General features: G+C 39.4%; 1 protein-coding gene across 1 annotated transcript in view; it reads left to right on the plus strand.

Moving 5' to 3' along the window:
* Window positions 1-14,542, plus strand: part of LOC122801261 (fibronectin-like) — a 363,509-nt gene that overhangs the window by 294,862 nt on the left and 54,105 nt on the right. Inside the window, exon 17 of the mRNA XM_044070812.1 lies at window positions 9,445-9,701. Coding sequence (XP_043926747.1) covers window positions 9,445-9,701 — 257 coding nt within the window. The remainder of the gene's footprint in view (window positions 1-9,444; window positions 9,702-14,542) is intronic.

Here is a 14,542-nt window from a genome sequence, read left to right on the forward strand (position 1 = left end):
TGCTCTAGTGGTTTTGGTGGATTTGGATTTTTTGAGCTGAAGCATGTCCATTAATTCCGGGTTGGACATGGCCTTGTATGTCAGGCACATGTCACCTCTGAGCAAACGGTATGCGACTGAATAGAGCTGGAGTTTCTTCAATCTGGCAGCATATGACAGATTTTGGAGTCCCTTTATCCTTTTGGTGAGGAACTTTTGGGGTCTCTCCAATTGCTGCAGATGTCGGGTGAGATACATCCCGAAAGGGGCATTGTACTCGATCATTGGTCTGATAAGTGAAGAGTACAGGGGAACAATGACCTCACTAGATCTGGATGTGAATCCCTTCATGATCAGGTGGGCAATGTAGAAGGTCTTTCTAACCACTTTAGCAACGTGAGTGTCAAAAGAAAGGCCACTGTCAACCTGGGTCCCCAGGTCCCTGATAACCTCTTCTGTGCTTAGTGGATTGCCACCTATATGGTAGCTTGGGGTTACCTTGTTTTTCCCAAAGGGTATGACTATACATTTTTGGCGTTTAACTTCAGGCCATGGCTCTGGCACCAGCTATCTGTTTCCGTGAGTCCCTTCTGAAGGATATCCGTGTCCGATGCACTTTCCACTATGGCGCCCAGTTTGCAGTCATCTGCAAACTTTGTCAGCCAAAGTCCTCCCATGTTGGCCTGTACTTCTGAGAAGTAGATGCCGAACAATAGGGGCCAAGGACCGAGCCCTGTGGGACACCACTTGTGACCGGCTTGGAGTCTGACATAGCGCCAGCAACTCTAACCCTGTGGGTTCTGTCCTTAAGCCAGTTTGCAACCCATCTTGTGACATATGGGTTTACATTTAAGCTGGTAAGTTTTCTACAATACCTGAGTGGGGTATTGTGTCGAAAGCCTTTGCAAGGTCAAGGTAGGCTGTATGGACTGCCTTTCCCTCATCAATGGCCTTGGTGACTATTTCAAAGAAGTCGACCAAGTTCAAAAGGCATGATCTGCCCTTGACGAAGCCAAACTGGGTCGGGTCCAATGTCTGCAAGTCCCCTATAACTTTGTTTATGAGCTCCATTATGATCCTCTCCATAGCTTTGCAGACTAGACTTGTTAATCTTATGGGGCGGTAATTACCAGGGTCCGTAGAGGCACCGCCTTTGTGGAGTGGGACCACAGTTGCCGTACGCCACTCCTTGGGCACGTATCCTGTGGTAAGGCTGAGATTAAACAGCTACCTTATGTGCGGGTTTAATTCCTCATTTAGCTCGTGTAGCACACAGCTGGGGACACCATCCGGTCCCATTGATGCTGTGTTTTTAGCTTTAGAGAGAGCAGCTTTCACCTGCGCATGTGTATGTCATGTGCTGGACTGCTTCTCACCTCTGCAAGGAATATAGGTCAGCATGACTACCCTGCCCACCTACCACAACAGGTGTATGCAGTCTTCATGGTCTCCACCAATAAGTGTTCTTCGCTCAAGAATGGACATGCTCTTCCTCCCTGCCTGCACCGTCAGGCACCCAAGCCACTATTCAAACTTGGGTTGCGTAGTCTGTTGTCAGGACTTTATATCCCTCAATGGCACTAGTGCAGACCAACATGAAAGTTGAACTATCTACTATTGAAGTAGCTTGTGTCCTATCATAATGTATTTTAATGCAGATCATGGATGTCACAAGGTTGATAGATGGTGAAAAAGTTCAAGATCTGAATGAGTTCAAAGACTGTCATTATATCTAAGAAGATGAAAAAAGTAAGACAGCCCCAGTCATGGCTTCAAGGATTGTATTAGTAAACACAATAATGATATCATCAAACTGTGTTTTCCACTGTAAACATGTTATTATACACACAACCATTACAATCGCTTCAGAGATCACTATAATTGAGAGAACATTGTAGTGATGATGACTTTAGATCACTATGTTAAAGGTGCATTTAGGTTATAAGACTCTACCTTATCACTAGTGCCAGTCTTAAGTAATTTAGTTACTGAGACAAATTTCTACATATGAGTAACAGATACTTGATACTAGTTTATATAGGGTATATATAAGGGATACTAAATAAAGTGCTGAATGTTGAAACAAAGTGTAGATATTGTCCATCTAGACCTCTTTACCATGGTTGAGGGATGCTTAGAGTCACTATTCTACAGCCATTAAGATACATAAATTAAACTCTAGTGTTTGGAATTGATGCTGCAATGATGCGAATTAAAGAAAACAACAAATGTTTCAATTACTATTCTGAAGAAGACATTCTTTGTCCTTTCTGTTAATACTGATCTCAGTACTGCTTGACTGCTTGTGCTCCTTCTAGCAAGATAGTCTGTTTTCTGCTATGACAACTAAGGATTTCCTACAGAAGTCATTTGCTAGCTCCTGAGGAAATCTTCCTTTGCATTTACTACCTTTCTCATATAGTAATTTCACAAGCCACAGTAACTAGGCCAAGCAAATAGGCACTTAATGTGCTTCAACTCCTGCTACACTTTTGCACTTTTACAGTAAATTGTTTTTTAGTTCCATTCCTATCCAGGGGACAGATTTATTCTCTTGTATCCTGCATTTTAATGGATACATATTCTACCAAAGTGTATTACTGTCAACCTGGCATATTACAAAGTGTCACTGTCATGGCACCACTATGGCTCAGACAGGATCTAGACAGTTCTCATTTTTGGTTTCCCAACATTCATGCTGGTACATTAGCACAAGTGCCCCAGTACCTTATTTTTTTAATTTTGGCAACAGCTTACCATGTATCATCATCCTCTCCCACCCTGCAGAAGTGAGGATGTTGACTCCTAAATATTTCAGTTTTTGTGCTTCTAAATTAAATGGTGTTGCCTCCATGAATCCTGGAGCAGTTTTATGGTTATAGTTCAGTATCACGTTTTCGGGAGTGTCACAGTCAGGGATTTCTACAAACTTATTAAGTACAGCATTTTGTGGTACCTGTAAGAAATGAGATGATCTCAAGTGCACCAAATCACTCACCCATAAAGAGTATACATTTGTGCTTAATGAGACCTGCATGCACACCCTTAATGCCATCCTCCAGCCTTTATACCTCAGCTAATTGCTTGAGATAGCCAAAAAGCATGCTGGGGAGACATAGTTCCATAGTAAAATGAATCCAGTTTTAGAGGCCTTCCTCATATTAATTGACCTCGATTTCCTTTAATAAACATATTAGCACCTCAACAAAATAAATATGAGAGGCCAAATTTTTAATATCAATCCCATATGACTAATGCCTTCTCTGAGTCAAGACTCATCTCCAACACTAAAGGCAGCTTATCTGATCATATTCACTTGGGTGACATGTTTTTACTAGTATTTTTCATATTTTGCCAGTCTTCTGGTTACAGTGGAACAGTAATTCCTGTCAAACAATTTTGTTAAGATCGAGATTGACCATGACTAGTCAACTGGCTAATGGTGCAACAAAATACTTGTAGTCTGAAGTTAGGGCAGAGGAATTTAAAAAAGTGAAATGTTTGTATGCTCTGGAACTGCTTCCTGATCTTAGCAGCTAAAGTATTCATTACTATGAGTTTCCTTCAAGCCAACTCTTCTAAGGCAACAATAATAAATATTGTTAAATATATATAATGTTCTACCTGCTGTTGTGTCAGCTTAATTTTCTTGTCAGCAGGCATCTCCTATTTCACTTTTAATGCCAGTAAGAATTTTAGAACTGTTGCCAGTGCTCAACTTTCTCATGTCCTGGCTGAATATTTAATTGTATGTCCTATTAACTCAGGTAGAATATCCATTACAATATCTAAGAGAATGTTTTTTTTTCTGTCATTCTTACTATCAACACTTTCTGCAAAGACACACACATGTTACTACTTAAAAGTTTTATATTTACCTGCAAATATTCAGAATATTTAGGGATTCTGTCTAGTTCCAAAGATGGTGGGAATATGGTCAGGCAATATTATTGGCCCAACTCACAAATATATAATAGGGAGCATGTTTTCTATGTATAAAAATGTCTCTTTTTATCTTATGTATGATGAGAATGTGAAAGAAAGGTGAACTGCATGTTACAATGATGCAGCATATCTTCCAGCTGTGACCATCCTTACTTGCAAGTAAATCCCTTAACCTGGAAATCAGTAGGAAATGGAAGTTTTCCAGGTGAGAAGTCTTTCTTACTCATTCCCAATCAGAAACCTTTGTCTCTTACTAACAATCGCACAACTTATTTATTTATTCATTCATTTATTGATTCATTCATTCATGCATTCATTTTTTTGGAAATGTTCCAGCTGAGAAAGACTGCTCATCCTGGGAGAAAGCTTGTTTTAAAGAAATTACAATGTAACCAAGGTCATGTAAGTAACATCAAAGTAAACACAGTATTACATTTTAGATATTACACTTACAAAAGCATCTACTGCTTGCAACATTTACAAGGTACATATTGATTTTGTTTTAACATATCATGTGCAAACATATATATTTACAAATCGATATCCAGTGCCAGGATTCGTCAGATCGTGCATGCACTCGGGTCTCTCAGCAACAACTACCATTATGACTCTGCCATAATTCATGTTAGAGTGAACAACCTGAGACCTACCTCACTGAACTATATGAAGAGAGACATAACTGAGATCTCTGAGTATGTATCCCAGATAGGTATGTTCCTAGCCTTGAGCAGCATACTACCCTCACCTAGAATGATGCCACAGTATAAACAAAAAGTGATTGATTTCAATAATTGGCTTAGTTATTGGTGTCATTAAAATAGGATTTTGTTCCTGTCTGCCTGGAAAGCCATGGTTGACAAACCTTGCTGCTTTGCCAGAGAGAGTTTGCCCTTGGCACCTCTAGGCTTTCAGCTGCTGGCAACAGCCCTTGCCTCCCCCATTGTGCCATTTTTAGGAAAAGTCTCGAAAACAAACTTACTGACGTGATATTTGCCAATCATAACAAAAGAAGGATCATGTTGCTAAACACTAGGAGCTTAAACCAAAACCTGCACACCCTGGAAGCACTTCTATCACTGGAAGATGTAGATGTCTGTGCAGTCACACAAACCTGGTTCAAAGCCTTAGAGAGTACCCTGGTCTTGCAAGGTTACAATGCCTTCCACATCTTCAGAATGCAAAATGAACATGTGAGAACCAAAGGAGGCAGTGTTTCTATCTGTATTAGAGATAAATTCACCTCCATCTAGTTAGACTGGACAATTCCATGGAGTTACTCCAAGTTCAGGTTACAGTGGGTAAGACCCCCATTCAAGTCATAGCCAGTCATATATCCCTCTCCTCAGGTTGTGACATGCATGAAGCCTACTTGACCAAACTGGAGACAATCCAAATATTACTGAACACACTGGATATGGGGAATTTAAATTATCCCACCACCAACTGGGAAACCTACACTAGCCCTAACTCACTAGCGCAAAATTTCCTGGACTTTGTTAACTCAAATGCCCGGGAACAAATTGTTCATACCCCGACAAGAGGAACAAATATAGTAGATCTGGTCCTCACTACCATGTCTAACAGATGCACTGCCGCAACTGAGACCCTCATTAGTTACATCTGATCACATTAGTCACTTTCAACATGGCACTAACACCAAATCTCACAAACGGTGAAATCAGACTAAAAAACTTCACCAAAGCAAACTATACCCTCCTAGATGATGGTATAAATACACTCCAAGCCCCACCCCCAGCTGGAAGTGATAACTACACCGAAGCATACACTAAAGCCCTGTACAGTCACTTGCATAAGTGTATAGACTCAGCTGTACCAGAAAGAATCAAAGCCAGAGCCCCTATTACAAACAAGATGCCATGGTGGACATCCAACATCAACAAACTTTACAGTAAATGTAAAAAGTTGCTTCCAAGAAAACAAAGGTGAGGACCCAACAATGGAAAAGCACCCTCCTCAGCCTCAACAGACAAATAATATAACCTGACAAATCCTCTAGGGGCTTCTTTGAGAAAAACTTAGCAAGCACAGCCAAGGAAACTACAAGGCCTTTTACAGCTACATACATAGCCTAAATGTTGGGACCCAAACATGTGCAGAACTAGTGACCAGTAGTATCATATACTGACCCCAGTCTCCATGATCATTAACCAGTCTTTATCAGAAAAATGCGTTCCTTCTCTGTGGGAAATTTCACATTTAATACCACTCCACAAAGGAGGAATGTCTAATTGCCATTCTATCCCCCTATCTAAAATCCTCAAAAATGTTTACATTCCCAAATAATGCACTAGCTCCTCACTAATAAACTGCTAACCAACACCCAGCACAGATTCTGCCTCAATCACAGTACTACCGCAACCCTTATTAGCTTTACCAACACAGTGATCCAGCATCGAAACAATGGTAACCTAGTATCCACTGTATTCCTAAATCTCTCCAAGGCCTTCAATACTGTCTCCCATACCAAATTCCATTCTGCTCTCTCCTATGTTAATCTCAGCCACTCCACACTAGCGTGGTTTCAAGACTATCTACCAGCCACCAACAAGCAGTAAAATGGCAAAACTCCTTATTTCCCCTCCTACCTGTCACCCTTGGGGTCCCAGAAGGATCCATTCTTGGTCTTCTTCTTTTCAACGTATTCACCAACCAACTCCACAAAGCTACCCAGCACACCACTCTAGTCCAGTACGCCGATGACTCCACTGTAATCTGCTCCACCTCATCACTCCCTCAACTCCAGGAATTGACACGAGTCCTTTATTGCTGTTGAAACCTGGTTAGCCAACTTTCAACTAATATTTAACCTCAATAAAACACAGCTAATGATATTCTATCCCACTAGAGCCTTAGATCCCATACCATCATTCACAATATTCTCAGCTAATAACACCCCTATCACACCTGTGCAACACACCAAACATCTAGGGGTTATCATAGATCACAACATGAAATTTGATATGCACATCACACAGACAATAAAGAAAGTCCATAAAAAGCCCAGAACCCTATATAGATGCAAAAAGTACCTCACCAATGACAGTAAAGCCACCATCGCAAGAACCCACCTACTATCCACACTCCTCTATGCCTCCCCCATACTCATCAACCTAAACAAAGCAGACGTTAACAAACTTAACACCTCCTATAATAAAATAGCTAGGTTTGCTACTGACTCACCCTTCAGGACACATCACTCCATATTGATCAAACAACTATCCTGGCTAGAATTACCCAACCTGCTCACATATAACCAGCTTACAATAGCCCACCAGATTCTATATTATCCCGATAGAGTTCTTACTTTTCAAGGTCTATTTAATAACGAGTCTAACAAATGCCGATTAAGATCCACCAATAAAGTACTGGCTGACATAGTCAAAGGCAGCAATAGCTCTGGGGACTCCTTGTTTTCCATTTCTGTTGTAAAAGCATGGAACACCATCCCGTAGACATTAGGACCACTGAAAACAAAAATAATTTCAAAAAACTCCTCCGGTCCCATTTACATAGTTGTTGGTTATGTAATTGTTCTGACGCTGGGTAGCTTCACTTAATTAGATCATATCATACATTAACCTTCTATGAAAGCTTGCAACAACTCCTTTCTATACTCTTAATCAGTATGTGTTTACTGTACTAGCCACTGATGAATGTAACCAAATGACTGAACAAAATGTCCTTTCAACTGTATTGTTTATTGTAACACACTGTCCTCTTTATAGTATATTTAGTTTTTACTCCTTTCTTGGCCATGAAACTATACCTGATTAACTTTTGGACTCTATACTGTACTATGTGTATTGTATTTACTGTATTTGCTGTTCTAATCAATGTGGAGCTTTTATCCCCGAGCCTCTGCTGAAAATGGGATCCATGCCCAGTCAGACTTTCCCAGTAAACAAATGTAAAATAAATAAAATAAATAATAAAATTTAACACTTAAAAAATAAATAAATAACCCAACAGCAATGGAGATTCTGTTTTCTCCATCACTTCTCCTGCAGTGGAAGTGTGCAAGTGTGCAAGTGCAGTGGAAGTATGCAAGTGTGGAAATATACATCCCATAGGCATGAGTAGTACATCAGTATAGCAAAGACAATGTGGAAGTAGACAGAAGTGCCTCTATACAATTACATTATTTAAGATAGGTAAGTAATTTCTTTCTTAGATAATCTTATTGTATAATAGCAATAATCCACTCCTGGTTGTGGGTATATCAGAATTTACCCGCAGTTTGGCTTTGTTTAATCAATCAGGCTTCACCCTCATGACCAAACCACACCAACCATGGATAAATCCTGATATATCCACACACAGTCATGGATTATTGCTTAAATATATTTGTAAAAGTGCTGTTTTTTTTTGTTTTGTTTTGTTTTGTTATTTTTTATCTCTGCTTCTAAATTTACTCTCAGTTTTCCTTCTAGATCTATTGGCTTTTTCTTCTTTGCCTGTGTTCTGCCCCTTTTTTTGCAGGTCAACTATTCTTCCTAAATATGTTTCTTTCTCCTGTTTTTTTTTCATTCTTCCTTTTCATGTCTTTCCAGGTAAGACTTTAACTTATGTTTCAGCTCCTCCCATCTTTCTACTTACCCCTCATCCTGCTGTAGTGACTCTGTCAGGAATGAGTTAATTCTTCCCACAATATACTGTCTTTTCTGTCAGATCCCTTTTAACCCATATCTGTTAAGCAAATATTTCTACATAGCTACTTTAAATATTTGCCTTTAGTTAATATATATATATATATATATATATATATTTTTGCCTTCCCCTAGGTGTGTTACTATATTCCAATCATCTCCAAGAATCAATATTCCCTGGAGAAAACCTATTATCTCAGACAAGATGCAGCTTAACTCTCTTCTGTTTCCTTTTAGAAGGAGTTGTATATTTCCTAACATTATCCTACAACTTCCCCAATTCCCATGATGTACAACAGTTAAGACTACTGCAGGATACAGCTATTGGAAATGCTTTGAGGAGTTTGTTTGTTTGTGTGTGTCTTTTATATACTGGTATTTTGTGGTTTTATTCTTGAATATGGAAGAAAATATATTAACAGAAATTCTTACAGTCACAGTCATAATATTCAGGAATGTAAAATTGCATTGCAGACAAATCATCCAATCCATTTTGGAATAAATTCTCAGAAAATTTTCATTCGATTTTTGACACGTTTTAAAGGAAAGATCATTTTCACTAATTCTGCTTCACAAGTGAATAGGCTGATTTTACCACAAGTATACAGAACATTTATAATGCACTAATATAATGAACATGTTATTAAATTAGTAATATGTATACTGCAGGGTTGTTTTCTGGCATTATTTGATTGGAGTGCCAAATAAGCAAATTACAAATAGGGAAACAAAGTTTTCTCAAGTCCTAATTTTTTTTTTTCAAAAGTACTAGTGTTATAAGATAATGTCTTTCAGACTTGACAGTTTATGATGCATATTCACCATTATGAAAATCTTGTTTTCAATTTTTCAGAACCAGATGTAGTTCAGAACCTCATTGCTAACAATATTAACACAACATCTGTATTTCTAACGTGGAACCGCCCATCTGGACTTGCTAACACATACAAAGTACAAGTTGTAGGACAGTCATCAATGGATCAGACAGTATTTACTGAATCAAGACTATTACAGACCTTACTGCAGGAAGCAACTATACTTTTAAAGTATTGGCAATTGCAGCTGATAATACAAGTGAGGGAAGCCCTATACAGATATCCATATTCACAAGTAAGTGCATATCTAACATATTTTAAACACATTTTCAGTTGCAAAGTATATGAAATAAATGCTTTTCTGTAGCATTCTACAGAATAGTGTATATAAAATACCTTCAATTTGAAAAATCCAAGTATTTTAGCAATACAGCAACCAGTAACCTAACGTGATTCTGTTAGCTAAAGTTTGTTCATGTGTCACACACACACGCACAAACACACACACACACACACACACACACACACACACACACACACACACACACACACACACACACACACACACACACACACACACACACGAGTGTAGGATGAGTGTGTGACTGTATGAGCACTTAAGTACATAGGTGCTGTTTGTGTTTTCCTAGATTAGCAATAGTAGGGGCTTACTAACCACTTTTTACGTCAAATACAAAAATGCATTGATATTTTTTAACCTTCTGGTGCCAAACATATTTTTTATTAGAAGAAAGAATCAGGAAAAAGGACTGACAAAAAATATAAAAATAATATGCCAACTCACATGCATCAGAAATTTAGGCTTGCATATCACAATTTATAAATTCACTTTCTGGTTGCAATAGCAAGTGCGTCTCAAGTAACTGGAATAGAAAGGATCTCTGGCCATTTTATCCTATTTCACCATTTTTTAAGTTATTTTGATATATATATATATATATATATATATATATATATATATATATATATATATATATATATATATATATATATATAGAGTCGACATTTTAGAATGTTGAAGACCATATGGCCTAGACCATATGATATTTTGGATGGATATTTTTATTGCTTTTCAAGTGGATGGTATAATTACACGTAGCCATAGTTGTGGATAAAGTGCTTTTCAACTTGTTACTAACTGTTTTTGCTTCTCTGTCCATTTTTTCTTCCTCCAGCTTCTTGCCCTGAGTCTTTCCCCTGTGTCCTTGCCTGGGTGGATATTGGACCTAACTTGAGCTGTACTCCCATTGCCAAGAAATTCCCTCTGCTGCCTCACTCCATTGATGAAATACTTACCCAAGAGACTCTAAAAGAACTTAAAGTATGTTCATCTGCTAAGCTAGAACTACTGTACTCTTGCTCTCCTAGCAGCAGCAGTATACTCCCTGTCAGGATTGCCAGCAGCCTACCCACTCAACTTCTCTCCACTATCCTCCATACCTACATTGCTCTTTGTTTCATTGCTCCCTTCTCCCTCTACCCCATCAGCCCAGTTCTCCCTGGTAAGACATTGCATTCCTGTCTACTAGGGTACATCCCTTCTCCAATGATTTTGAGCTTAGAACTTTAAAGTACAACTCTCCCTGTGCGTAGGACAAGAAGTAAACCTGAAACCTCTCTCCTTGTCTCACAATTTCCACATCTTTGTCCCTCTCTTCACCTATTACCTTCAGCCCACTGCTCACATCTTGTCTAGACCCTCTCCTCTCAATCTTGTACTACTTACACTTAATAATACTGTTCCTCTGATAGTCTCTCGCTCCTCTTCTGCTCTTGGGCTACATTTATACCTCCAACAGACACTCCCACTCCCAATCTACTCCAATCAGCATTCATACTTCCTGTCACACCTTCCATTTTTCCCTCCAAAACCAACAGACACTCTACTCCCCAATTTCAACTTGTTAACCAATCCTACTCCTTTCCCTCTTCCTGACCTCTATAACTATCTCCTATTTACCATACAACACCATTACATTACTTTCTGTCACTCTTCTATAACATGCTTCCTAAATACTCCTTCACCTACCTTCCACTACTACTTCTCCTCTCCTTATTTTTTCTCCACCATCTCTCCCAGCCCACTACTTCCTTTACCCTCCAATCCTTTCACATAACTAACCACCATAACACACCCCCAATACAATCATACTCTCTTATTTCACCCCACTTATACCCCTCAGACAACCTCCTTCTTTATCGATACAAACTTATCTCCCATCACACAATTTCAATTCCCATAACCACTAGTAAACTCCTCTATCTCACCACAAACCACAATCTCACCACACTGCTATCTATTCACCTAAACTGTTCTATACCTAACCTGATATGTACTCTCATCAGGTGACATCCATCCCAACCCAGGCCCTGCCTCTATAACCACCACAACTAAATCCTTATTATTCACTTCAACAAAGTCACAAACCTTCATGTTTGGCTTATACACAATAAACCTGACATCTTGACTATTTCTGAAACCTGGCTAAAACCTCATATCAAGGACTCTGAAATAACTCCCCTAACTACTCAATCATAAGAAAGGATAGACCTCTCAGCTCCTCCTCCCTAGTAGTTTCTCCCTACAACAAACCTATCCCATATTTTAATGAACTTCTCCTTACTCTTCTACACATCAATAATCACAAACACATATGTATAGCTTCCTCTATATTCCCCAGGAGACAACATCTCTACACTTGAACTTATACTCTCTTGGCTATCCAGTAACATTATAACTGGGCCTCTATCCAGGCTCCTGCAAACACCAACAATATCAACCAACATTCTTAAAAGTGCTTGACTCTCAAGCTCCCCTATGGACTAAGAGAATAAAAGCTAAATCAGCCCCTTGGCTATCTAAAACTACTCTTTCTACCATGAAGCATAGAGACAAAGCATGGGCACGCTACCAAAAACATAAGGCAACCCCACTCCTTAACGAATACAAAATGCTTCGCAACAAAGTTAAGAAACATATCTCTAGTGATCGACGGAACTATTACTATACACTCCAAAACCATAACAAAAACAACCCTCAAAAATTCTGGAAAGGAATCTCCTCTCTCCTCCACCCCAACAAACCAGATACTCCCACCCCAGACCAAAATGCTCCAGAACTAGACTTAGCCACCCAATTTAATTCCTTCTTCATTGACTCTATTTCCAAACTTACCTCCTCTTTTTCTATCTCCTCCCCAACACCTAACACCCCTTCACCCACCCCCGATATCTCTGCATCCACTCCATACCCACCACCCACTAATCCCACTATCCCCTACTCTACACAAATCCCACCCACATCCTTACCACCCCAGAATTCAACACCCCCCGACTGCACTCTCTTCACTTTAAATCCCATTCCTACTGCTACCATTAAGAAATTCCTTCAAAAATTGAAACCTTGTACCAATGCTCCTGATAATATCCCATCTTACTTTCTCAGTATTGCTGCTGAAAGCCTTGCCTATCCATCAGCATCTTAATTAATCGCTCCCTACAAGAAGGTACAGTTCCCAAATTTGGAAACAAGCATTTATCATACCATTACACAAAGGTGGTAACAATAACAGCATTAATAACTTCCGTCCCATAGCCATCTTGTCCCCCATTTCAAAATCCTTGAGAAATGTGTACAACTCCAACTTCTTCCTCATCTTCTAGATAACAAACTTATCACCCCCACACAACACGGTTTCAGACCTAATCATAGCACCATGACTGCCCTTCTCTCCTTTCTTGAAATCGTCAACAAAGCCCGCGACTCAGGTCAAATTGTTTCCACCATCCTCCTTGATCTTTCAAAAGCCTTCGATACTATCTCTCACAGTCTGCTCGTAACAAAACTCTCCAAACTCTACCTCTCTACCTCCTCTTTGAACTGGTTCTCTAGCTATCTATCAAACAGAAATCAAGCTGTTAAATGGAAAAAGCAACTTCCTCTTACCTAAATACCCCTACTGGAGTTCCACAAGGCTCCATACTGGGTCCTCTACTCTTCAATATCTTTATTAATGACTTCTACAAATCTATCCCCCTCTCGAGCATCATCCAATATGCTGATGACTCTACTATCATCTGCTCTGCCTCTTCTATCCCCACACTACAAAAACTTACTCAAGATGCCTTTTCCTCCACAGAGCAATGGATGCTAAGAAATCATCTTGCTCTCAATGCCACCAAGACCAAATTAATGTTATTTACTCCCTCTAAACTCACTCCCCCCAACATAAACTCATTCTTAGTTACCAGTCAAAATAACCTACCTCTCGAAATAGTGTCAGACACCAAACTACTCGGGGTCCAGATCGACAACCAGCTAAAATTTAATTCCCACCTCCAAAAACATCAAAAAAACACATCAAAAACTTGGCATGCTGTATAGACAAAATGCCTATCTTACATCCACCACTAAAACCACTCTAGCTACTTCCTTTCTTATCCCCTCCCTTCTCTATGGTGCCCCTCTACTTACAAATCTTCAATCCTCTTTAAAAAAACAGCTCTCCTCCTGTTATAACAAAATTGCTAAATTTGCCACCTCTCATAGGTCTTCCACCCACCACTGTATCTCCCTCCATAAACTAAAATGGCTAGAACTTCCCAACTATCTCACTTACACTCAACTAACTCTAGCCCACAAGCTGATTCTAAACCCCTCCAACTGTCCCTCCCTTTCTTCTGCCCTCAAAATGCACCTACCAAACAGAGTCCTAAGGTCCAATAATCAGAATCTACTAGAAGTGCACAAACCCACTCATCCGCCAGGCAAAAGCCTTCTTTCCTTCAGCCTCGCTCGCCTCTGGAACTCTCTTCCACCTAACATCCGCACTACCACTAATCACTCTACCTTCAAGAAATCTCTTTTCTCACACCTAGCATCTCTATGGGAGTGCTCATGCACCCACCCCTCATAACCTACTCTACTATATAACTACTCTACTACATGCCCTTTAATTACCATAACCTACTGTTTTCAACTTCCATGTTTGCTTATTAATCTTCTTCTATGTTTGTGTTTGTTGATTCTATAGCATATACCAAGGCTGTTACTATCAAATTGTAACAAACTTTAATATTTTGCTTATGTTCTTTTACTACAATGTACCTAGAAAT

The sequence above is a fragment of the Protopterus annectens genome, chromosome 4.part1 (genome assembly GCF_019279795.1).
Source record: "Protopterus annectens isolate FY-2018-M chromosome 4.part1, PAN1.0, whole genome shotgun sequence".
NCBI classification, from domain to species: Eukaryota; Metazoa; Chordata; order Ceratodontiformes; family Protopteridae; genus Protopterus; species Protopterus annectens.